The 24,695-nt window shown below is 46.2% G+C and overlaps 3 protein-coding genes across 4 annotated transcripts in view; 1 reads left to right on the top strand and 2 right to left on the bottom strand.

The window, feature by feature from the left end:
- Nucleotides 1-2,388: 2,388 nt before the first annotated feature.
- Nucleotides 2,389-12,879, bottom strand: LOC110337664 (chromosome transmission fidelity protein 8 homolog). The gene is made up of 4 exons (XM_021220715.2): nucleotides 12,782-12,879; nucleotides 5,808-5,863; nucleotides 5,426-5,543; nucleotides 2,389-5,021 (listed from the first exon to the last, which is right to left on the bottom strand). The coding sequence occupies exons 2-4, from the start codon at nucleotides 5,828-5,830 to the stop codon at nucleotides 4,797-4,799; spliced, it is 366 nt and encodes a 121-aa protein (XP_021076374.1). The 5' UTR covers nucleotides 5,831-5,863; nucleotides 12,782-12,879; the 3' UTR covers nucleotides 2,389-4,796.
- Nucleotides 3,181-4,822, bottom strand: Chtf8 (chromosome transmission fidelity factor 8). Its single transcript, XM_021220714.2, has one exon. The coding sequence runs from the start codon at nucleotides 4,798-4,800 to the stop codon at nucleotides 3,199-3,201; it is 1,602 nt and encodes a 533-aa protein (XP_021076373.1). The 5' UTR covers nucleotides 4,801-4,822; the 3' UTR covers nucleotides 3,181-3,198.
- Nucleotides 12,880-12,917: 38 nt separating the features above from the next.
- Nucleotides 12,918-24,695, top strand: part of Utp4 (UTP4 small subunit processome component) — a 27,691-nt gene continuing 15,913 nt past the window's right edge. The window contains exons 1-6 of one of the 2 annotated variants that reach the window (XM_021220717.2): nucleotides 12,918-12,993; nucleotides 13,882-14,042; nucleotides 17,541-17,732; nucleotides 17,930-18,014; nucleotides 20,177-20,266; nucleotides 22,765-22,976. In XM_021220717.2, the coding sequence (XP_021076376.1) occupies nucleotides 13,884-14,042; nucleotides 17,541-17,732; nucleotides 17,930-18,014; nucleotides 20,177-20,266; nucleotides 22,765-22,976 (738 nt within the window). In that variant the 5' untranslated portion in view covers nucleotides 12,918-12,993; nucleotides 13,882-13,883. The remainder of the gene's footprint in view (nucleotides 12,994-13,881; nucleotides 14,043-17,540; nucleotides 17,733-17,929; nucleotides 18,015-20,176; nucleotides 20,267-22,764; nucleotides 22,977-24,695) is intronic. The other variant, XM_029532355.1, reaches the window with a different exon arrangement.

Consider the following 24,695-nt stretch of genomic DNA (forward strand, 5'->3'; position numbering starts at 1 on the left):
AACTCACTTTGTAGACCAGGCTGGCCTCGAACTCAGAAATCCGCCTGCCTCTGCCTCCCGAGTGCTGGGATTAAAGGCATGCGCCACCACGCCCGGCCTCTTTCTCACCATTCTTACAAGCTGTAGTCAGTGTAGGTGCCACAGCCAATGTCCCCTCAGCCATCCTCCTCCCCGCAACCCCCAGCTTTTACAGCTTCCGCTCCGCCTTGTCCTTCTGTACCTCTGGGTCTCTTGATAGCAAAGTTCCCCTGTTGTCATTCTCCTCGCTGATGTTCATGTTCTCACTCCAGCATCATCTAGTGGGGATGCAAGCTGAGGACCACGGCTCTTCCTTTTCCAGAACCACCTCTCCACTCTGGTAGTTGGTGCTGAGCTTTGCCCAACAGTATGAAACCTAAGTCCCTTTCTTGAATCTAATGCTCAGGAAGCTGTATCTCATCTTCTGGCACCACCCCCTCGAGGGTGAGATACTTAGCGGTGAGCTGAGGCCCTGCTGAACTTGTAGTTGCAGGATGACCCAGCTCTCTGCCAATTCTTGTTCATGAGGCCACTGGTGGTCACCCTAGTTCTATGGAAATTCCTCCAGTTCACATCTTATTTAGCTAACGAACAGCAGAGCTTTTCCTGTGCCGAGACCACCTGCACAAGGCAGCTGTTAGGGCACAGCTCTTGGCCAGCTTCTTATGCACCAGGTTCACATTCACCAGCAGCACATTCTCCTCTTCTTACAATACTCCTTTTAAAGGTGAAGGTCAGTCTCTCCTTGGAATTAATGGCACACTTCTCAATGAGGCCCTGCAGGTCTCAAGCACCATGTATCAGTTTGCTGATGCCTAACTTTTGGTCTATCTCCTCCAATGGCTTAGTCCTTTTCTCTGCCAAGACCTTCTGTAGCTCCTCACCATCCCAGCTGTGTTCCCAGGGCAGGGGTCATCATCCCCTAACTTCTGGGTCAGGAGTACTGTCCTTGTGGCTCTTCTTGAAAGGCCATGGGGGTTGATGTTGGATATTACAAGCCCCTCTTTCTTAACAGTGACCTTCAAGAGTTTCAACCTCAATTTGGCTCAATTTAGCTGCCCAGAATACTGTGCAGTGCCATTAGCGACCTGAGTTTCCATCACCCCACCTGTTGTCCACTGTAGATGCCACTCTGGTGCTGTTTTTTGTACTCCAAATGTTGCTGTGGCATCTTGATGATTCCCTATAACTAAGTTGGCCTCACTAGGCTGCCGCCAAGTCCTGATGACACAAAATGCAGACAATTTTGGGTGACAAGGCAGCCGCTATCCTGTTGCTGGCAACTATGAGCAGCTGCTCCTGGCCCCATTGTTTTCATTGCCCTTGGAGACTGGCTTTTTTGTTGTTTATCAGGTCAAGAATTTTTTTATTGCACTTATCAAAATAAAAATTCTTACATAACTCTGGCGTGTCCATTGCTGTGACAAAGAACCAAAGTAAACTTTAGGGAGCTAAAGTTCATCATGGTTCCCGTTTTTGGTCTCCTATCAACTGATTCTGTCTCTGGGCACATGGTGAGGCAGGGTATCACAGAACTGACGGATGGATGGAGCTTGTGCTAAAGCACAGCTTCTCACCTGGAATCCACAGGGAAGCAGGGGGCTTAGAGGAAGCCAGGGAGAAAATACACGTTCAAGGCCATGGCCACAGTGACAGCTTTCCTTGGCTGTGCTTTGCCTCCCAAAGTCTAGCCTCTTCTCCTATTGCCTTCTCCATTAGCCTCTTAAACATGAGCTGTTTCACCCTCATGTGCAAGAACCAACCCCAGCCCCTATCAGAGAGCTGCGCTGGCGTCTTTAACATGAGTGCTGGAGGTAGAGTTCAAATCTAAAAATACAACTGGAATCTCAGAACTATGTCCTCTTATACTTAATGGAATCAGTGAAATTCAAAAGTAGAAAAAGAGGCCAGCAAGATGGCCCAGGAGTAAAAGGTACCTACTACCAAGTCTGATGATGGAGTTCAATCCTTGAGATCCACTTGGTACAAGGCGAGCCCATCCCACCCCCAACTGTCCAGCTTCCACACGTGCTATCAGGAGTGAGTGCACACACACTACTCAAACATTTTAAATGTTGACTTAAAAAATTTCACAAATAAGGTAAGTTGTCACGGTTGCTTCAATTTGGAGAATTGAGCCATTAGGCCACCAGATACTACATATGCAGGATGGCTTATTTCCTATTGTAGAAGTCAGAATCTCACATTCATCGTATTATTCTACAAAATAGAATTGGAAGAATGAGTGAAGGCTAACCAAAGCTTGTTCCCTCAAATGTAAGCAAGTTGGATGGCAGGTTAATAGAGGGTTATTGTCATTTTAAAAAAAGACAAGCAGAGAGTAAACTTACCCACTGTGGGACAGAGAACAAAATAGTGACAGCAGCAGCCCTCTCACCCATTTATTAAAGAAACAGTAAGAAAAGATACAATGGAGGAGAAACACCACCCATCCTTCACATCAAGCTCAACACAGCACAGTGATTTCCCGTTCATCCCTCCACCCCCACCCCAATCCCCCAATTCCCATCCATAGCAGTTTAAGTTTTGAGGTTCTTTGATTGGGAGTACCAGTGAGGAGGGAGCTGGATTTGGAGGAACCTTAAATCTGTCCACCTCTAAGTCCCAGAAGAAAGGAGCCGCAGGCCCAGTCAAGCAGAAATGTGGTGGGTCTGTGACGTGGGTTCAAGCCCCCAGGGAAAGGTCTGGCAGTAGAACCTGACTAGGCCCAGGGAGCCCAGGTCAGAGTTACTGAAGCATGGCCTGCTCACCCATGCAGCATCACCAGACAGCAAGCGAGCCAATCCTCCAGTGGTGAGTGGGGGATTAGGACCTGCAGGCCAATGTATCCCTGAGGAAAAGTCCACGAGAACAGTTCAAGGAACTAGTAAGAAACGAGGGGCAGAAAGCTGTGGGACAAAAGCACAGAGGCTTCCGGAAGGCCAGAGAGCCTTTTCCTTGAGGCCAGGATAACCCCTATCTGCCATAGTCCATGGCTCACAAATAACATTTTGCCTTCAATCAAGAAAAAAGCAGAGGAAAAAGAAGGCTCATTTGAACTCGAGCNCCAGCTATGTTCTTCAGACTNTAGTTCCGTATCTACTCTTTTATCTAAGAGACAGCCCCAGCTCAGAACCACAGTGCTTAAATAACAAAGTGGCCCTGGAAGAAAAATGGTATTTAAGGGGGTAACATTCCATTTGGGTACATTGCAGCCATTGGACCCCCTGGTCTGGGGAAAGCAGCTGCATTTGAGCCAGGGAGGCTGCCTACCCTAGGAAATGGGACTAAAGTCTTGTTTACAGGGCCATTCATCCTTGGAAAGGAAGCTGGGTTAAGGCCCAGGGTCCCNGTTGGTCTTGCAAAAGGAGCTGGGTTGATACCCACAGGGCCTGCTNGAGAAGAGCCCAGGTGCCCAGCAGCTGACCTGGGGAAAGCAACTTGACCTGGGCCTAATGGGCCAGCAGACCTTGGGAAGGCAGCTGGACTTGGACCCTGCAGGCCAGTGGCCCTTGGAAAGTTAGCTGGGTTGGGGCCTAATGGCCCAGAGGCTCTTGGGAAAACTGCTTGATTTGAGCCCTGGAGGCCAGCAGACCTCTGAAAGGTACCTGGATTTGAGGCCAATGTGCCANAAGACTGAGAGAAGGCATTTGGGTTCAGTCCTCCTGATCCTGTCCCCCTTGGAAAGACTCCAGCATTTACCCCCATGGGGCCACCTGGTCTTGAGAAATGAGCTGAATTAGGACCCATGGGNCCAGGAGCCCTTGACATGGGAGAGGGATTTGGCCCTGGAAGGCCAAGTCCTCGAGAGCTAGGACCTGTGTTTGCGCCTATGGGGCCAGGTACTCTTGTCATGGTAGGCGGGTTTGTNCCCATGTTTCCAGAAGCCTGGGAAAAAGAAACTGAATTTGTCCCTAAAAGACCTGCTGCCCGCAGGATGGGGGCAAGATCTAAGCCTTGAGGTCCAGCCATTCTTAAGTTAAGACCAGATCCTGTACCCAAGAGGCCACCTGCTCTGTTGTCCAGATTTGGGCCTGGGCCNAGGCCACCAGCTCTTGGGTTGGGCCCAAGACCTGGTCCTAAGCCACATGCTCGTGGGTTGGGCCCCAGGCCCGGGCCTGGAAACATACCCGACCTAGGGGCTGGGTTTGTACCTAAAAAGCTTGATCTTAGATTTGGACTCGGTCCAGGACCCAGGCCAATTGGCCTAGGATTGGGAGGACCAGTCCCAGAGGACAAAACACCTGCCCTCATGTTGGGTCCACATCCAGGGCCCATGGGNCCACCACTTCTAGGGTCAGGACTTGCTCCCAGGAGTCCTCCTGCCCTTGGGTTGGCCAGAGGGCCGGGTCCAGGAAGCCCTCCTAATCTGGGGTTAGACATAGGCCCTGGGCCTGGAAGAGCCCCTGTTCTAGGGTTTAAACCTGGTCCTGGTCCTGGTCCCAACAGGCCTCCTGGCCTTGGGAAAGAAACTGCACCTGTGCCAGTGGGATTCATCCCTCTTGGGAAAGAAGTCATGCTTGGGTCGCGAGCACCAGCAGCAAAGTGTGCTGGATTTGANGCCAACGAGCCTGATGGATTTGGGAAAGGAGCTGGATTCCTTGGAAATGGAGCCAGGTTTCCACCAAGAGAACCTGCTGCCATAAGGAAAGGATCTGAGTTCACACCCATTGGGTGGCCTGCGTTCATAACAGGCCCTCCGTCCAGCCGTCCTCGAGGTGGCAATGGAGCACGAGTCCAAGGAGTTGNCCGCTCTCTAGGGAAAATCCGGGGTTCTTTCATACTTTCTTGGGGACGTTGGTGATAATAGGCTTTGGGCGAGTTTTGAAAAGGATCTTGTTTTTGATGAGTGCTGTCACCAAGTACTGGGTGCCAGTCTCTCGACCAGGCTCATCACAGTCCTGCTTCCCAGGAGTGTGTTTGACAAGGACTGCAAAAGGTTTCTCCAGGTGGATGACTTTCCCATACAGGATATGATGGCCCACGATCAGCACAGGGATTCCCTTTGGCAGAACAGAAGGAGATGCCTGAGACTGAGGGCAAGGCTGTTCCTTTCAGGGGCCTTTTAAAGCTGCTCTTGGCAGCAATGCTAGCACCTCCAGCCCCTGGTCTGGCTCTACCACTGTTAAAAACCACATTGGCAATCTACCCTTGTGCCCTTTCCATTCTTTGTAGCCCCACATAAACAGCATTTCTACTTTTAGGACTCTAGCAGATTCCCAACGGCTCCATTCCTCTGCTACTCCAGAAGGTGGGGGGACAGCAAGCAGCTAGCTCTACAGACTGGCTAACCTGGAGCAACAAACCCGAGGACAATCCTCACACTGGGTCCTAGGGTCCTGGGAGCACCACCTTGGTGGAGCTTGCTTTACTGAGGCATAAGGCAGGGAAAGAAAAGCCCCCTCACCTCAGTGGTGTAATGTAGGTCTCCCAGGAGGTTTCCAGCTAATCCAGTGCTGTAGCGAGCCTCGATCTCCCCCTGTAGTTCCATCAGCACCCATTCTGCCAGGCCTTCAGCCCCCGTACTGCAAGCAAAGGGCTGGCGGTTACAATATTTTTGAGCGGTGATGGATGAGTACTGTCCTACACCTACGCCACCATCAGAAGCCCAAAGGAGCTCTGTTGAATACAAGTTCTCGGGAAATTGGGCAGTACTGAGGACTGAAATATAGATCTTAATGCCAAGAATGTATATAGGATGTACCTGAGGACCCCAATTCCTTCAGAAGACTGTAAAACCAGTATAGCCCTTAACACTCAAACTAAGTAAAATCTTAAAATGTACTCACCTGGAAATAACAATTTGTACCATGAGCCTTCCTTCTTTAAAAATGCAACTGAAAAACTAGAGGGGAAAAAAAAACCTTTTAGGATAGCAATAATTATAAATTGTATTTTGTCACTTAATTGTGTGATAGGCACTTCCCCCCTTTCAGACAGGATCTCTAGTGCAGGCTATCCTTGAACTCTCTATGTAGCTGAGGCTGACCTTGAATTTCTGATCCTCCTGCCAGAGCTTCACAAATGCTAGGTCAGCATTCTGCCAACTGAGTTTTACACTCCCAGCCCAATGTGTGGCAGGAACTTATAACTCTAAGTGCTTTTAAACATGTTACTCTATTGCTCTAGCAATGTCAAAAGGGTTAGGCTTTCTTGATGTTTCTGAACATACAGATTACAGCTGTTAATGACAATCATCATCCACTCAGGTGTATTACAACAAATGGTATGGCAATTTTTTTTTTCTTTCTTTTTTCTTTTTGAGACAGGGATTCACTAGGTAACTCTGGTGATCCTGGAACTGTATAGACCAGACTAGCCTTGAACTCATAGAGATCCATCTGCCTCCTCAGTTGTGTGCTTAAAGGCTTGTGCCACATGCCCAGTAGTAAGCTGATTTCTAATGTAACAGCCAAACTACCTTTCACTTAGATGGGGGGAGTTCCTATATCTTCACATTATACAACAGCGCCACCAGGTGGCAATTTGGAGCACCCTAAAAGCCTGCTGCTAGCTGGCTTCATTTGCCCTTAAGGGAGATTGGATTGAGGAACCAAAGCTTCAGTTTTTGCTGACTTATGAATGAGACAATATATAGTGTTACCAGTCATGATTCAAAAAGTCAACAGATTTTATAATTGTACTCAAAACTAAGAAAAACTATTAATCAGGATTTTGTTTTTCTGGCCTGGGACTTGGTATAGTAATACATTTTTAACCTTAGCTTCTAGAGAGCTAGGTCTACAGGGGGCAGCTGCCATTTGACGGGTTTCTTTACTGGTTCTCTTCACTTTAGACCTTTAGTAGGCTTATATTATGACAGAACCTCTTTCCAGAGCACAAACACACTGGGTCAGCAGTTAACGTATTTTAAATGTTTACTATGGACTACATGCTATGCACATGTGTACATGGTATCTCAGCCAACACAGCAACTCTAATAATAACCATTTATTCCTATTTTGCAGTTGAGGCTACTTGGTCATATACAAATAAAAATATGTATTCGTATGTGGTACACACTCAACTAGCGTATAGAGAGCAAAGACAAGAAACTAGCCCATCTAGTTACTTAAAAGTCACTACTTAATTTTTCCCTTCCTAAAAAACAGAACCAGGTATCAGCAAGAATGAAGAGGAATCAGGAGACCCCGCAGCCAGTGACATGTGTAAGTGCTGTTTACAGCAGCACAAAGGCACCAAGACTAGAGCTGTGAATAAGTGAGTCTCTGTACCCAAAGAGGTTGTGGCCTACCGAGAAAAGGCAATACTTCAGCTTCAAAGGCAAAGATCTTTGTGCTTATAATAAGACCATTCCAGAACTTAACCTAAGTATTTTGAGACAAGGTCCATCTTTGAATTTCCAATCCTTCTGTTTTAATCTCATACACTGGATCAAAGGCACTGAGTCCTGCTTCCAGAGCATCTCCAAAGTGAATCAATCCAAATTCAAAAGGCTGAAATTCAGGTTCCAGCTTGTAAGTGGAAAGCTACTGTATGATCACGGTCAGGTCACTAAATGACTAGAGGCTGACACCTAGATGATGACTCACTCACTGGTGTCATGACTAAATATAATTCATGCAAGACTTTAGACTCCTATTGAGAACAGCTAATATTTTAGATTGGGAAGTAATCAATTCAGCATTTGACAGTCTAGCTTTGATTATAATTCATAAAGTATGTAATACATATTGTAAAAGGCCAATGCTGCATAGACCAAGTTCTTTCAAATAAGCTTTTGTTGACTGATACAGTGTGTGATGTATAAGCTGCAAAAAAAAAAAAGTGGTCTAAAAAAAGCAATAAAGAAATCACATCTGGCCGGGCGTGGTGGCACACGCCTTTTAATCCCAGCACTCGAGAGGCAGAGGCAGGCAGATTTCTGAGTTTGAGGCCAGCCTGGTCTACAGAGTGAGTTCCAGAAAACAGCCAAGAGTACACAGAGAAAGCCTGTCTTGAAAAACCAGAAAAAAAAAAAAAGAATTCACATCTGTGAACATCATATTCTAAACAAGGGGAAGAAGATAATAACCTACCTCCCGGGTCCAGGAAGATGCTTCAGACATACGAGTATGAGCACCTGAGCTCCAATCTCCAGAGCCCATGAAGACACTAAACATATAGCACTAGCATCTGCAATTGCAGTGGCCTTCTGAGACAGGAGGCAAAGGAAACCCCTCAAAAGCCTGAAGGTATACAGTGGAACCAAGACACTGTGTCTCAAGGCAGAAGAATGACTGATACCTACCGACCTCCATATTCACACATGCATATATGCTATACACACATACCAAAATACACTTCCTGAAATTTTCAATTTTTGTGTGCTTTTTATCCACAGGAAATAGTATGGCTGCCAAGTTTTCTCAGTGCATTCTCTACTTTCTGGATAGACTCCTATCAGAATAAGAATTCACAATGAGGGGCTGGAGAGATGGCTCAGCGGTTAAGAGCACTGATTGTTCTTCCAAAGTTCCTGAGTTCAAATCCCAGCAACCACATGATGGCTCACAACCATCCATAATGACATCTGATGCCCTGTACTGGAGTGTCTGAAGACAGCTACAGTGTACTTACATATAAATAACAAACCTTAAAAAAAAAAAAAAAAAAAAAAAAAAAAAAAAGGCCAGGCAGTGGTGGCACACGCCTTTAATCCTAGCACTTAGGAGGCAGAAGCAGGCGGATTTCTGAGTTCGAGGCAAGCCTGATCTACAGAGTGAGTTCCAGGACAGCCAAGGCTACACAGAGAAACCCTGTCTCGAAAAACCAAAAAAGGAAAAAAAAAAAGAATTCACAATGAACTAAGAAAAGCGACACCTGACCTCTGATCCAGGGTAGCACTTGCAAACCTACATCTTTATATACAGATGCAGGAAGCCTTGCCTGAGTTATTTCTATTGATGCTGGCAAACATCTAGCAATGCCTTGGAAACAGTAACTGTGTGGCTTACAGCCTGGTCATTCTGTTGCTGAACCCCATCAACCCTGTAAAATGTTTTATGCTAAATCAAATTCGGTGGCTTACATGTATATAAATGGATGCTCTGTTTCAGTCTAGCTTAGAGACGCCTGTATATCAATATGATTATACTTATGTGATTTGTATGTGTGTGTGTGTGTATATATATGTATATATATATATACACACACACATATACGCATATAGGAATGAAACACTGGCAAGTGTTTAAGTTCAGGGCTTGAGATTTCCTGTAGCATCTAAATTCTATTACTCCTGTTCTTGCTCCTTGAGGTCACCAGAAAACTGTCCATAGGGCTAGCTTATATATTGATTTGAGAGCACAACCGACAGAGGTGACAGGAGTATGACCATGTGTCCCAGTTAGCATACATTTTATTCAAAGGGTCTCAAAAGCCAGGTGTGGTGCTATACATCTGCAATCCTAGCCCTTCAGGCAGAGGCAGGACGACTCAGGAAGACCCTGTCTCCAACAACAAAGGTGGGCATGAGGGATCACCTTAAACTGTACTTAGCTCCTTGTGCATAGGCAGGGGAAACTTAAGAGGTGAAGCCTAGTACAAGCAGAACACCTACAATCTGAAAACAGGATATGCTTCCAAGTAGAAAAAACTTGAAACCTATTAGGCTGCTAGTATCAAATTTCAAGATTTCTCAGTTTTAGGGCTCATCTGCTAAGTCAATGCAAATATTCTAATATCTGAAGCACTTCTTTTGTAAATTTTGAATGCTGTTTAAGAAGCCAAATTCTGTTAATAGTAACAAATAAAAATGTTACAATGAAAATTCTCTGTGTGACATCAATTTCTGAGTCTTCAGTCTCACTTCATACTAACACTAAGAACCAACCAGTTTCTAGGACTAAGGTTTGCCTTGTTTAGAAAGCAGTACAGTGTTACCAATACAAAAAGATTTCATCTCCATACTCTTTTGGATTGCTTACTGGATTATCTCATTCCATCCTGACAACCAGCTCAAGTTAGGCATGGTTACCAAACTCCCATTCAGATAACAAGGCTTAGAAAAGCTGAAGGCTAAGCAATTGGTCGCATAGCTAATAAGTAGTAAAGCAGGATGTGACCTTAACCATTCCACTGTGTGGTCTGCACACTAGTCCCTCCTCACACACAACTCTGAGATTCATCTACCTTGCAATTGCCCTCACTCTCCTGCAAAACTGAAAGAAGCCTGGTCCCTTGCAATGAAAGCAGCTAAAATCCAAGCTGATACATCAAAGTAGCTAATAGGCTATTACCTTATCCATGTTCAGGCTTTAAAAGTCAAATTCAAATGCCACCTTCAGGATTCAAAATTATACCCTAAACCCTCTACCCCTCATCAAGGAAAAAAAGAAGTCATGAAGACTGAGGACTTTTTTGGCATGGGTTCACTTTAATCTCTCAACAAACCCAATTCTCATCCTTTGCTCTCTAAATCATTACATATTAAAGGATTAATAATGTCTTAAAGAACAGCCTGATCAGTGACCCTCATAATGCTAACTTCCCAGGGACTGTGATTCAGTGATTTAAATCTAATGACACAAAATCTATGACTAAATGTTTTATAAATGTCCATTTTATTAGCCTTGTCTACAGACTGAATTCCAGGAATGCCAGGGATATATAGAGGAACCCAGTCTCAAATAAGAAAAAAAAATCCATTATAATGTATCTAAACACTTTGGGTGGTCTGCTGGGGATTAAACCAATGAACAAGATAGACACTATCTCTACCAGTATTTTTGACTTTTGAATGTTTTAAATGTTCTAATTCTTCAAAACTATACTTTAAAATTTTTCTTTAAAAAAATTAGGGTAGCCGGGCGTGGTGGCGCACACCTTTGATCCCAGCACTCGGGAGGCAGAGGCAGGTGGATTTCTGAGTTTGAGGCCAGCCTGGTCTACAAAGTGAGTTCCAGTTCCAGGACAGACAGGGCTATACAAAGAAACCCTGTCTCAAAAAAAAAAAAAAAAAAAAAAAAGGGGGTAAAATGGCTTAACCATTTCAAAGTAAAAAAGAGTTACATGTTTCCTAGAATATGTCAAGTAGAACATCACTAATACCACATTGGTAACTACTGTGAATGTTTACAATGTACAAAATAGGCTATAAAAACAGTAGGTCATCAATGGCAACTTTATACAACTGGAGAACAAGTCAAAGGCTTTAGGCAGGGTTTACTGAGATGCTTCAGGGCTTAAACTCTGGAAAGTCATTTCTCTAAATATGACAACTATTTCTCTATGTGCCTTTCTAGCAAACAACCAACCTTGTGAGTTTTATATATGACTGGATACAAATCATTTTTATTACCAGTGTCATGGTGGTTGTGTGACTGAAGGGGATGTTTGACCCAATTTTCTATTCTAAGGAGAACTTGTCTCTTAATAGGGTTGTTACTAAGTCTAAACTACTTTAAATGAGACACTTGCTCCCCTCCAAAAAGGGGCTGTGGAGGGAAGATGGAACCGAATGCTTCCGAACTTTTCATTAGTGAAGAATGTTTTCAAAACGTGTTTAGAGACTATGCATCCACGTGGTACGTTCCCATCACGTGGCAGGATTCCTCCACTGGAGGGAATTACTGTTATTTGTAGACAATGGGTAGAAAAGATGGCTTCGGTGGATGTGAGTTACTCCGGTTTTCTCCATCTTCTGCTACTCTGCCACCCCAGCTCAACCTTCCCTCCTCTTCCTGCCCTCACAGCCTCCGCCTCCCAACCCTTTCTGGCCGCGCGGCAGATGTGGGGGAGGTCCCCCTCCTTGCTGGAGTCTTCCATTTCTTCTATCTCCTCCACCCTCGAGCTCCCCCTCCTCCATTCTTCAACTAGACAAGCCTCCTTCTAATTCCCTCTTCCCCGTTTCTCCAACTTCCTTCAAACTATCCCAAACTACTATTGGAACCGTCTTATCAAGGTCTTTAACCCTCTACCTACCTCCCTAAGAAACTATCCCCCCACCACCACTACCACCTCACTCTTATTTAAACTGCTTTTCTCCACGGCCCCCACCCGTCTTCATAGCCCTCACCCTTCTCCCGAAGAGTCCTCTTTCAACTACCTTCCTCTACCACTCAGTACCAGCCAAAACCGTTCCCAGTCCCGCTACTCTAGGACACCACCCTTCTCAACTTTAGGATTCATTCACTCCTCCCACAAAGCGCCCGAGATCTCACTCAGCAAGGACCCTCCGAATAAATGTCCCCCAGCAGCTTCCTCCTCCCCACTACCAGGATTTAAAATAAAGGTGCCCTGAAGCAAGCCTCACGATTCTGGCAGTTCCGCCCCAAACCCCTTTTTGAGCCCCGGGCTGCCATCCCCGCTACTTTCTGGGTTCCAAGTCCACTCGACTCCTGCAGGTCTCCCGATCGGGGACTGAGCCCCTTCCCCCCCCCCCGCACCTACCTCGTGGATCCGGCCCGCGCCGCCCCCTGCTCCGTCCTCCGCCCGCGCTCCGCCAGCCTTTCCGCCTTTCTCCCACTCCGCCCAGCTCCCTCGCTCCCTTCCTTCCGTCCTTGCTCAGCTCCCGGTCCCCGAGCTCCCCTGGCCGGCGGCGGGCTAGCCTCGGCCCGCGCGGCCCTCGCTCTCCCGGGCCCAGCGCGCGCCCCTCCCCCGCCCGCTCCCCGCCCCTCCGCTCGCCATTCTTCTCGCCGAGCCGCGCGCCCCGCCCGGCCCCGGCTGCCTAAGCTGGCCCATCCCTCCGCGCTCTCGCCGCGGTCCCCGCCTCCGGCCTCGTTCCCCGCGGCCTCCCGCGCCCCTCCGCCCGCGGCCTGACCTGCGATGGCGGCCGCCGAGCGCGGCGCCGCGCGGCCAACGGGCGACAACCGAACCTCCCGCCGCCGTCGCCGCCGCCGCGAGCATTGCCTGCGCACTTCCGGCCTCGCGCCGCCGAGTACTTCCGGGACGGAGCTGGCGAGTGCGCAGGCGCGCACGTGGGGCCGGGGCGGAGAGAGGCGAGGTCCCGGGTTGGCGAGTGCCAGGCGGTAGGTGAGTTCGGGGAGGACCCCCGGGGCCCGCTGAAACCCAGTGTTCGGGAGGAGTAGGGTTCACACGGGGTCGGGGGCCCGCGGACCTTGGTGGATGCTCGGTTCTGAGGCCGAGGGGAAGCTACTCCGGCTCCAGTGGACCTGGGAGAGAGCGGGGCTGGCGGACACCTTGCGCGCTTCTGCCGCTCATCAGAACGTGCCCGCTCTGCCTGTGGCTCCCTTGAGGGTAGACGAGTAAGGGGGAACAAGTTCCACTCCCAGTAGATGCGTGTCAGGTAGCTGCTAAATCAGGCAGGTTGGGAGAGACCTCCAAGTTCTGTCGCTGCCCACTCGTGCTCTGGGTTTCCCCTCCCCCATCAGCCCCGTGTCACTGTCTCATTAGAGAGGGTCTGTGATTTGCAGACTCAGTAATGTTGAGGAGAGAAGTTATTGGTAAAATGCCGGTTTCAAACCCTTTTCCTCCAAGACATTAAAAAGATGGAGAAATGGAGTCAGCCTTTGGGGGGAGGCGGGCATGGCGGGGGATGAAGTTGCTGAAACTTCCCTACTGAATTTCTGGAAACTGCAGAGTCTTGCTGGGGCACCCCAGCATTATTAAAAAGGAACTTAATCCGGGCAGTGGTGGCGCACGCCTTTTTAATCCCAGCACTTGGGAGGCAGAGACAGGCAGATTTCTGAGTTCGAGGCCAGCCTGATCTACCGAGTGAGTTCCAGGACAGCCAGGGCTACACAGAGAAACCTTGTCTTGAAAAACAAAAAACAACAACAACAGCAAAATGAACTTAAGTGAGAGATCATGGAACCTCCTATGCAACAGTGATGATGGTAAATTGAATGCATAAGAGATTCTCCGGTTACTGCTTAACTGTGACTCTTTTTGTCCCTCCAGGAATGGGTGAATTTAAGGTCCATCGAGTACGTTTCTTTAATTACGTTCCATCAGGCATCCGATGTGTGGCTTACAATAACCAGTCAAACAGATTGGCTGTTTCACGAACAGATGGCACGGTGGAAATTTATAACTTGTCAGCAAACTATTTTCAGGAGAAAGTAAGTCTTTGGGGGAGCCTGGTGTGGTATTCCTGATTTTTTTTTTGGGGGGGGGTTTCGAGACAGGGTTTCTCTGTATAGCCCTGTCTGTCCTGGAACTCGCTTTGTGGACCAGACTGGCCTCGAACTCAGAAATCCGCCTGCCTCTGCCTCCTGAGTGCTGGGATTAAAGGGGTGCGCCACCACGCCCGGCAATGTTAATTTTCTTAACTTCAATTCTACAACTTACGAGTCCTATCTTCAGGTAGACCAAGTGACTCTTCCCGCTGTGGAATTGCTTAGAACTTCTGTAGCATATCTGGGGTCCCTTGATGCACCCATCAAGGGAAAAACAGCCCAGGGTTTGATCTATCTTGAGCTGTTTAGAAGGCTCCTGCCTGGGGATTGTGTGACAATATATGCCATTTGAGGACTGAAGCTTGCTGGATCTTTTGGCCACTACCAGAAAGAAAAAATTGTTGAGATCATTGTGATGCTGGTAAAATGTCATTTCCTGCTCTAGGTCTTACTATGCCTTCCATGGACAGTGGAAAGGTTACAAACATTGTAAAATCAGAAAATGTTACTATCACAGCAGCAAGCAGACTCCCAGTTCAGCTGTCTCCAAGGATGTAGACTTATTTGTCTATTTGGGAACAGAGGAGACTTTTCATTACATGAAATGTCTCTTTTGGGTACATTGGGTTCATTTTGTGTGTGCCAGAATTTTGCCTACATTCATGTATATACACTTGAGGTGTACCTAATGCCCATGGTGGTCAGGAGAAGGCATTTGATTCCCTAGAATTGGATTTAGAAATTGTTATGAACTACCATTTGGTGCTGGGAACCCTTCACAAGAACAAGTGCTCTGAACTGTTGAGCCATCTCTCCAACGCCAAAGACTTCTCCTCATGAACACGGGTTACTAGTGTTCTTCAGGTGCAACGTGCAACTCAGTTCAAATGGGTGGAGAGTTGTCAGTACCCAGCAGGCTGGGACTTGAGATGTAGGCATTCTGTAAATGTTGCCAAGAATGAGTGTCAGGAACTGGTAAGGAAACAAATGTCGGAGCTTTTACATTCATGGAGAAAGGTCTGTAAACAGTTTCCCCCCTGTCTAATAAAGCTGGGAGAAGTACTCTTGACAGCTAGCTTTAGGGATCCTATATATTGCTGGCTTACTGAAGAACTACTGTGTGTAGAAGAGTGGCACGTCCTTGCCCGCAGCAAGTTGGTCACTGCTAGAAACACGACAAACATGCTTGGGTGGACACTTGTTGCACAGTGTGACTTTTCTGTGTGTCATTTATAACCACTATACTTGCATAATTTGTATTTTTGCTTAGTGCCTCTTTTCACTGCTAAAGTTAAAATTCTTTAAGAGCGGGGACTACATCAGCAATGTTTGTGACTGTACAAAGCCACTGCTAAGTTAATGTTTGGGGAATAAGTCCTCCATTTTTTTTCCCTATCCTTATTTTAAGCAGTTTCCTAATTCAGTCTCCTGTTTTCTCCATGTCTCTTTTCCTATTTGTTAAATTACTAGCCTTTGGTCGAGTGAGATGGCTCAGTGAGAAAAGGTTCTTGCTTCTGAGCCTGAAGACCTGGGTTTGATCTCTGTAGCCCACATGGTGGAAAGAGAGACCAACTCCTGTAGTTGCCCTCTGACCTTCATATGTGCATATACAACATGTATATACACTAAGTAAATAAGTGTAATAAAAATCTTAAGGATTGTTGGCCTCAGTCACATCACTCTCAGAGCAAGGCAAACAGAATAAAATGGTTAGGAGCAAGGAATAAAAAGCTGTGTTTCTGTCATTCCGTTGACTTAGGCTTTTCAGGAAAGCTACTTTACCCATAGGCTTTTCAGGAAAGCCACTTTACCCATCTGTCTCTTGGCCTTGCAAGTTCAGATAGGAAACATTGTGTCAAGCAGACATAAAATTAAAATGCCATGATATATATATGAAAATATTGAATGCCCAGAAAGCACTTGTAATCTGAGACTGTGGCCACATAGATGTGGTCACGGTACGCACCTTTAATTCCAGAAGACAAGCAAGCTTATTTTTATGAGTTCTGGGCCAGCCTGGTCTACATAAAGAGTTCTATCTTGGACAGTGAGGGCTACTTAGTGCGAGGCCCTGCCTCAAAAGAAAAGAAAAAAGAGACCTATGTCCTGAACAGAAAGCTGGAGTGGACTGAATTATTTTATAAGCACCCCTTTCAGGTGAAATGGACACAAGACTGAGGCAGATGTGAAGTGTGCACGCTGGCATTTAGCATATATGCAGTGATGCATCTCTTGATGGAGGTCTGTTTTGAGAAATGTATTGGTAGTTGATTGCTAGAGAGTTGGCTGACGAAACCTACCACTGTATAGCCTTATTCCTAAACTAAAGACACCTGAAACATGTAACTGCATTGGAATCCGGTGGGCAGTTGTAACACAGTAGGAAATATTTGTGTGAAAAACAAACCAGCCCCAGGTGGTTTGTCTTTGGCATATTTAAGAGCGGCACAATTTGGTGGAAACGTATTCTGGTGATAGCTCGATCCCAAGTTTTACCAAAGCATAAATAAATCCTGAGGGACAAAGTAAGCTAAATACAGAGCAGATATAACTACACTGCAACTCTTTGTAACGTTCATAAAGATAGGTTCTATAGGTGGACTGGGAGAGCAAGCTGAAGGCAAGAGTCTGCAAGAGGATCAGATGCTGAAGAGGTCTAGCCACTTAGATAGCACAGAACTTACCAGGCTAGTGATCTCCCAGCCTTCTGGGAGGATAACAGGTTCTGCATTCCTTCCCTTGCTGGAACAACCCTGTGTGCTAACATTCCAGGTTCCCCTAGTACTTAAACTGTGAGCACTGAGAACTCCAAGTTTGTAATAGTTTTTAGAAAATTGATACTTCAACCAGGTAGTAGTGGCACAAGCCTTTAATCCCAGCACTTGGGAAGCAGAAGCAGGTGGATCTTTCTGAGTTTGAGACCAGAGCAAATTACAGGACATCCACAGCTGTTACTTTGTTTTGAGACAGAGAAACTGTCTCAAAAAACAAGCAATAAAAAACAAATTTAGGTACTTTGTATCCAACTGGACACTAACCCAACTTTTTTATGCATGGGGACTGGTCACAGCCCCCCTCCTCGCCCCCCTTCAGGTGTCCTGCCTTTGCTTCCTGAGGACTAAGATTAGAGTTATATAAGCCACCACACCTGCTGAGTCAATCTTGACTATCCTAATTCTCTAATAGTAGTTGAAGAAAGTCTGCTGCATTAGTTCCAGTTTAAAAAAGAGAAGTGTTTAACATATAATTTTAAGTAACTAATATTTGAAGCTGAAAGAGATAAAGTGTCTAATAGACGCAAACATTTGACAAGCTACTAGTTATTTGTGAGGAAATACTTTTTGGGTGCTGGTGACTGAGGACTTCATAGCAAGTTGGGAGGATACGCTGCTTTGTGGTTTTGAATTCATGGCAGGTTGAGAAATGATGATGCTTCTGTAGTTTTTCCCAGGTCATGAGTCTCGGGGTACCGAAGCCCTGTGTTGGGCAGGAGGACAGCGACTCTTTAGTGCTGGACTGAATGGAGAAATTCTTGAGTATGACCTACAGGCACTAAACATCAAGTACACTTTGGATGCCTTTGGGGGACCTATCTGGAGTATGACTGCCAGCCCAAGTGGCTCTCAACTTTTGGTCAGTAAGCTATTATTGATAATACAAAATACAGTAGTCTTGATGGTCGGTCCCCTCCCCCCCTCACAAGCTGTTTTAGTTTGTTTTGATTTTAGGCAAGTGATAGCTTTAGAGAAGAAACAACTTACGCTTGTGCATGGGGATATTAGTCCTGTAAGAAGGCTCATTTAGTCTGTTTTCTGCCTGTCTCTAAATAGGTTGGTTGTGAAGATGGCTCTGTGAAACTATTTGAAGTCACCCCAGAAAAAATCCAGTTTGCAAGAAATTTTGATCGACAAAAAAGTAAGGCTTGTTTTGGGTCAGGCAATGAACAGCTTCAACAGAAGTTGTGTGTTTGTGCCACCAAAGGGACAGGATATTTTCCTGTGACTATGGGATGTGCTGTGTAGATACACTAATTTTCTCTGAGCACAGGGGAGTTCTAGAAGGCGTCCCATTATGTAGCATAACTGTGAAGTTCAAAGTAGAAAGCTAGTGTTCCTGTGAAAGTGAGTATTGTTAATCACCTGTATCTTAGCCCAGGTTTATACTGTGATAAACTCCCGTGCCCAGACGCAACTTGGGGAAGAACAGGGTTATTTCAGCTTCTGAGTCCCACAGCACAGTCCATCAGAGGTTGTAACTGGGACAGAAACCCACCCAGGGCGGGAACGCGGAGGAGGCAGGAGCTGATGCAGAGGCTGTGGAGGCTGCTGCTTGCTCGGCCTGCTTTCTTAAAGCACCCAGGAGCACCCAGGAGCACCAGTCCTGGGGTGCCACCACCAGCCGTGGGCTGGGCCCCTCCCACGTCCGTCAACAATCACGAAAGTGTACCTCAAGTTCCCCCGCAGGCCAGTCTAGTTGGGACATTTTCTTAATTGAGGGTCTCTCCAAAGTGACTCTGGCATTGTCAGGTTAATGTAGAATCAGCAGTGTGCTCCTACAGAAACTCCTGCTTTGTGAAATGTAAGCAGGTGTGCCTAGAGTCTGCCTTTTGAGGCTGACTCCTCTGTGGGACAAGGCAGCCTGAAACTCCCATTCTCTGGCCTCGATTTCCTGAGTGCTGAGATTAGAGATTTGTACCACAACAAAGCTGCCATTCCTTTGTTCCCCCTTCCTTCTGTTTTTTATGGCACGGGTTCTCACACTGGAGCCTGCACTCGCCTGGCACACCATGTAGCCCTGGATGGCCTTAAACTCACGGCAGTCCTGTCTCAGTGGTGCAGTTACAGGGGTGCACTTCTAAGTTTTGCTGGCTGTAGTTTTTTGTTTTTTTTTGTTTTTTTTTTTTTTTTTTTTAGATTTATTTATTGTTATACATAAGTACACTGTGGCTGTCTTCAGACACATCAGAATAGGGCATCAGATCTCATTGTGGGTAGCTGAGAGCCTCCATGTGATTGCTGGGATTTGAACTCAGGACCTTTGGAAGAGCAGTCAATGCTCTTACCTTCTGAGCCATCTCACCAGTGGTTCTTAACCCTTCCAATCAATCTAAATGCCATGGGGAGTGTCGTGAGCAGCTGCTCGGGTTGGGGCTCGGCATGTCCCGGTGGTGGGGTGCAGAGCAGGGGTTCACAAGCACTTTGTGAAATACTGAGCATAACAGTACTGAGACTTTGGAGGCACTACAGCCTCTGCTAACTCTGGTTGTACCAGGGAAACAGCCAAAGACAGTCTGGGAATAGACTGTGTGCTCGTAGAACTTTATTTAAAAAAACCAGCAGCGAGCCGGGTGTGGTGGCACATGCCTTTAATCCCAGTACTTGGGAGGCAGGGGCAGGCGGATTTCTGAGTTCGAGGACAGCCAGGGCTACACAGAGAAAAACAAACAAACAAACCCAACAGCAGATTGTAGTTTGTTGGTGCCCATTTTGGAGAGTAGTGACCTTGGTGTGTGTTCTCTGTGTCCTTTGATAATTTTGTCAAGTTGACAAAAAACTTACCAGCACAACCACCTAAAAAGAAAGAAAATTAAAGACATAATTATGGCTGGTTAACAGCAAGGATCTGTTCTGAGAAATGTAAAGTTGTCTCACTCTGTGAATGTCGGCAGGCAGGCCTGCATAAACCAAGGTGGCCGATGTCACTGGGCAGTACAGTCCTGTGAGCGTGCCCTCATTCAGTACATCCTTGTTTGTAATGTCAGTATTTGTGCATGACCATACGTGTTTGGGCGCTCGTGTAAGTATGTCTCTTTAATCTGTGAGAAGTCAGTGTGCACACGGAAGTTTCCTTAGGTTACCACCACAGCATTCTCAAAAGAGAACACATTTATACATTTTCCTCAACTGTTTATAGAAAGCAAGTTGCCGGCTACTTCATTGTGGGTCCCAGGACAGCTGATCAACCATGGTGGCCGAGGAAACCAAGTCCAGCCCTTTGGGTGATTGTGGAAGGAGAGCTCAGTTAGGTTTTGTTATTTATTTAGATGTCACCTTTTTTACTGTTTTCTTACTCCTAAGGTCGCATCCTGAGTCTCTGCTGGCATCCTGCTGGTACCCACGCTGCAGCTGGTTCCATAGACTACATTAGCGTGTTCGATGTCAAATCAGGTGATTGTCTTTCTATTTAGTACATTTGGGGTGTGGGTTTTGTCAGATTCACATTTCTCAGTTTCTGAATCTTGACTTAGCCTATCTCCTCACTAATCTCTCCACCAGTCCATCACAAATCTCACCCCTTGTTTTCTATGCATTTGTTCTGTGTGTATGTCTGTGTGTCTGTCTCTGCATTTCTGTTACGTGTGTGTGTGCCTATGTCAGTGCCGACCAGAGGGGATGTGAGACATTCTCCTTATTGCTTACCTTCCCTGATCTTTTTGCTGAACCTGGAGCTAGAGTTCCTTTTTTTTGTTGTTTTTAATATAACCTGGCACAAGAAACTAGTCCTAATGATCCTCCATCTCCAGTCCCTCTGTGCTGGGGTTACAGGTGTCCAGGGGACCGTGTATGGCTTTTACATGTGTCCTGGAATCCAGGCTTTGTCTCTCTCCCTCCTCCCCACCCCCGCACCTTCTCTTTCTCTGTGCATAGTAAGCCCCGCATAACTACTGAGCCATCTCTAGCTTCCTATTGCTGTGTTTGATTATCACTGCTGCTTTTGGGAGAATCTCCACTCTTCAGTGGGGGCTGGCAGCTCTCTCTTTATAAGGAGATAGGAAAGTAGCTTTTTTACTCTAATTAATGACTTTTTTTCTGTTCTTGGCCTGGAAAATTAGATGCCTTTAGTGTGAGCTTACCTCTAATTTGTTAGATTAGCATATTTGTGCGTGCAGGATAAAGTAACAAAATGGGTCGGATGTGCCTTGTTTTTCCTTTCTCCTCAGTGCCTGGCTTGTGTGTTTCTTTGTCCTTATTACACACACCTACAACCTAAGAACTCCTTAAGGCTCTTTCTTTCTTTCTTTCCTTTTTTTTTTTTTTTTTTTTTTTTTTTTGGTTTTTCAAGACAGGGTTTCTCTGTATAGCCCTGGCTGTCCTGGAACCCACTCTGTAGACCAGGCTAGCCTAGAATTCAGAAATCCGCCTGCCTCTGCCTCCCAAGTGCTGGGATTAAAGGAGTGCGCCACCACACCCAGCCCAAGGCTTTTTTCAAAAAGTAGGAATCCCCCTGTCCCTTCTCCCACTCCTCAAAGTAAGCCGCTGCGACTGTCAGCTGACTCTGTTGGGTTTACCTCTGCTGTGCATGACGTGTTCATAATTCTGAATTGTGGTTTTTAATTTCTGTACACTATTGGCTTCACACCTGAGTCTTCCCTTTGTACCTTGTGTCATAAGTGTCCGAGCACATGGTCTCCTGCTCCTTCCCTTATGCTCCTTTGTAACTGGGTTCCAGTCAGTAGTCAAGTGTTTCCATTGTAGCCCCATGTTCACCGCTCACAAAGGAAGTTACTTTCCTTCCTGTCTGCTTCCTGTTTAATTTTCTTCTCCTCCCTGCGTTCTTCTACTTGACTCTTGAAATCTTTCAGCTGTAGAAGCTGACACAAAACACATCTGGGTATTTTGGTGGTTTTGCTTGTTTTTTCCTGCCATTTCTATGTCCTATGACTTCTGGTCTAGCGTAGCCGCTTGGGACATGCTGCACACAGGTGTGGGGTTGGAAGACTGGCGTTTCGATCTTTCCGGGGTCCCTTTTGCTTCTGTGTTTAGGATTCCCTCTTTGCCTGTTAGGAAGTCTAATGCCATTCTTTTTTTTTTTTTTTTTTTTTTTTTGGTTTTTCGAGACAGGGTTTCTCTGTGTAGCCCTGGCTGTCCTGGAACCCACTCTGTAGACCAGGCTGGCCTTGAACTCAGAAGTTCACCTGCCTCTGCCTCCCATTCTAATTCTTGACCCTTTGTGCAGACAGAGAGTTAAGCTTCTGGTTGGTCTCTAGGCCCCTTGAGCCTTTCCCCCTTTCCTTTTCCTGTAGACAGTTTCATTGTTGGAAAGCCAGTCCAGGCCCCCTAATGCAGTAGGTGAGCCCTCTGCCCCCAGTCCCCGTTTTACCCTGAAGTCATCCCACTTGCTGGTGTCTGGATGTGTTGTGGGTTTGGCTTTGGTTAGTTGGCTTTTCTCTGTGCCAGTCAGTCGTGCTCTGAAGATGAGTTCCCCCCTTCCCTTGCTGGTGTTTTGTTACTTCCATGCTGGGTCTTCTGACGTTCTCGGTCACTCTTACTTTTTCATCTTTTCTGACTTCACTGTTTGCTAAGTTTGTTGTTTTTCTATCTTAATCTTTTAGTGGGATTTTCACTTAGCCACCTCCAAAGGTCTTTGCGGGTTTTAGCTGCTGGAGACTGAACCTGGGCCTTCGCTAGGCTGTGTTCTGGGACTAAGCCTGCGGCCTCTGAGGCTGATCTTTCAAGAGCTGTAGTTTGGTTTTTGATTGTGTATGCTCATGAAGCAATCTGCTAGGACCATAGTTATGGGTGGTGCTGGGAACCAAACTCCAGGCTGCAGTTCGACCCAGCTGCCATTTTACTCTCTAGCTATGTTCAGGCATCTAACTTCGTGTATGCTTGCCTGTGCAGTTTTGAAAAACTGAAACTAAACATGTGCCTTTCTTATTTTTCAGGGAGCATAATTCGTAAGATGGTTTTAGATAGGCAACACCTGGGAGTGACTAAGTCCAGGTGCATAGTGTGGGGTGTTGCCTTCTTGTCGGACGGCACGGTCATAAGTGTGGACTCTGTTGGAAAGGTGCAGTTGTGGGACTCTGCTACTGGGACACTCGTTAAGAGCCATCTCGTCGCAAATGCTGACGTGCAGTCTATTGCTGTTGCTGATGTGAGTATGGTCACAGCCCAGGTCGTCCCTAAACTTACGGTCCTCCTGCCTCAGCTTCTGAGTAGCTAGGATTTGGGCTTGTGTGACAAACCCATCCATCTTCCAAGTCAGTCTTAGGGTCTCTCCTTTCCCACACAATGCTTATGTGACTTAGAAGGATTCAGTTTATCACAACTAACGCTTTTTTGTTGTTGTTAATTTAAAGCTATTTTTACATTTCTTCTCATACTAAGCGTAGTTTGTATATAGTTACATGTCACCTAATGGCAGGATCACATTCTGAGAAGTTCATCGCGTGATTTCAACATTGTATAAGCGTCATAGAGTGTAAGAGCGTCATAGAGAGACAGATAGTAGGGGAAGCTACTGTGTTGCCCACCTAATATACCAATTGTGTGTGCTCTTCTTTTACACAACTAGCAGCACAGAAATTTGAATCCTTCTAAACCGTGTAAGCAGTGACACCACAGAAATCCATACCGTGTTTACATCCATGGAAGTGTTGAACTTCATAAAGATGTTTTGCTGAGCTGACGAGATGGCTCAGTGGGTAATGACACTTCCGAAGGTCCTGGGTTCAATTCCCAGCAACCACATGGTGACTCACAACCATCTGTAATGAGATCTGACACCCACTTTTGGTGCATCTGAAGATAGCTACAGTGTACTTAGATATAATAATAAATAAATCTTTAAAAAAAAAAAAAAAAAAAAACAAGAAGAAGGTACTACCTCTAAGGAAATACAAATACTAAGTGCCTTATTTGAAAGTGATAGAAGTTTAAGATTTTTAAAGATTTATAGCAGACAGAAAGAAGTCTTGTCTCAAAAAGCAAACTAAAATTTAAAAAGAAAAATGATATAATTTTTAATTTATATACATTGGTGTTTTACCTGCATGTCTGTCTGTGAGAGGGTGATGAATCCTCTGGCATAGGAGTTAGAGACAGTTGTGAGCTGCCATGTAGTTGCTGGGAATTGAACCCCGGTCCTCTTGAAATAGCAGCCGGTGCTCTTGACCACTGAGCCATCTCTCTAGCCCCCAGTTTTTAATATGCATGAGTGTTCCCTTGGAACTGGGATTGCAGACAGCTGTGAGCTGGCATACAAGCACTGGGAATTGAACCCAGGTCTCTGGAAGGGCAGGCACCACTGAGCCATCTTTCCAGCAGCACCACCACCCTCTTTTTAAATATTTGGTTATGTGGGTATGCGTACAGGCGTGTAAAAGCCAGAGGCTTCAGTCCATTTGGAGCAGGAGTTCTGTAGAAGGTTGCAAGCTGCATTACATGAGTGCTGGAAACTGAACTCGGGTCCACTGACAGCAGTAGTGCTTAACCTCAGAACCAGCTCTCCAGCCCGTGCAGATCTTAAAATCTTACAGCAAGATAAAAATCTCCCACCTAAACCAACCTAGAGTACAGTCTAAAGGTATGCTTACACCAGCTTCATTGTGAGTTGTGAATGATGTTTTATATACAGCTATGATGTCACTCGGAAATGGGAAATTTTTGGTCCATTAGATTTTTTGGATGATATTTTGGCTTGTCATTGAATATGTAGCCTGTGTCTGGCAGCAAACCAAATTGGCCATACTAATTGTTAACGTCAGCAGGGGGCGCATTGCTACCCATGTTTGAGCTTGCTCCTCTGGTGGAACTGCTACTGGGAGCATCCCTTCTAATTCAGGGCAAAGGGGGTTTTTGACTTTTTTTTTTT

The sequence above is a fragment of the Mus pahari genome, chromosome 20, assembly GCF_900095145.1.
Source record: "Mus pahari chromosome 20, PAHARI_EIJ_v1.1, whole genome shotgun sequence".
NCBI lineage: Eukaryota > Metazoa > Chordata > Mammalia > Rodentia > Muridae > Mus > Mus pahari.

Coding starts and splice junctions, on each gene's coding strand:
- LOC110337664 (XM_021220715.2), bottom strand. CDS start 5,830: ATGGTACAAATTGTTATTTCCAG. Junction 5,544..5,807: donor GTACAAATTGTTATTTCCAG/GTGAGTACATTT, acceptor CTTTGCTTGCAG/TACGGGGGCTGAAGGCCTGG. Junction 5,022..5,425: donor ACCTACATTACACCACTGAG/GTGAGGGGGCTT, acceptor GTTCTGCCAAAG/GGAATCCCTGTGCTGATCGT.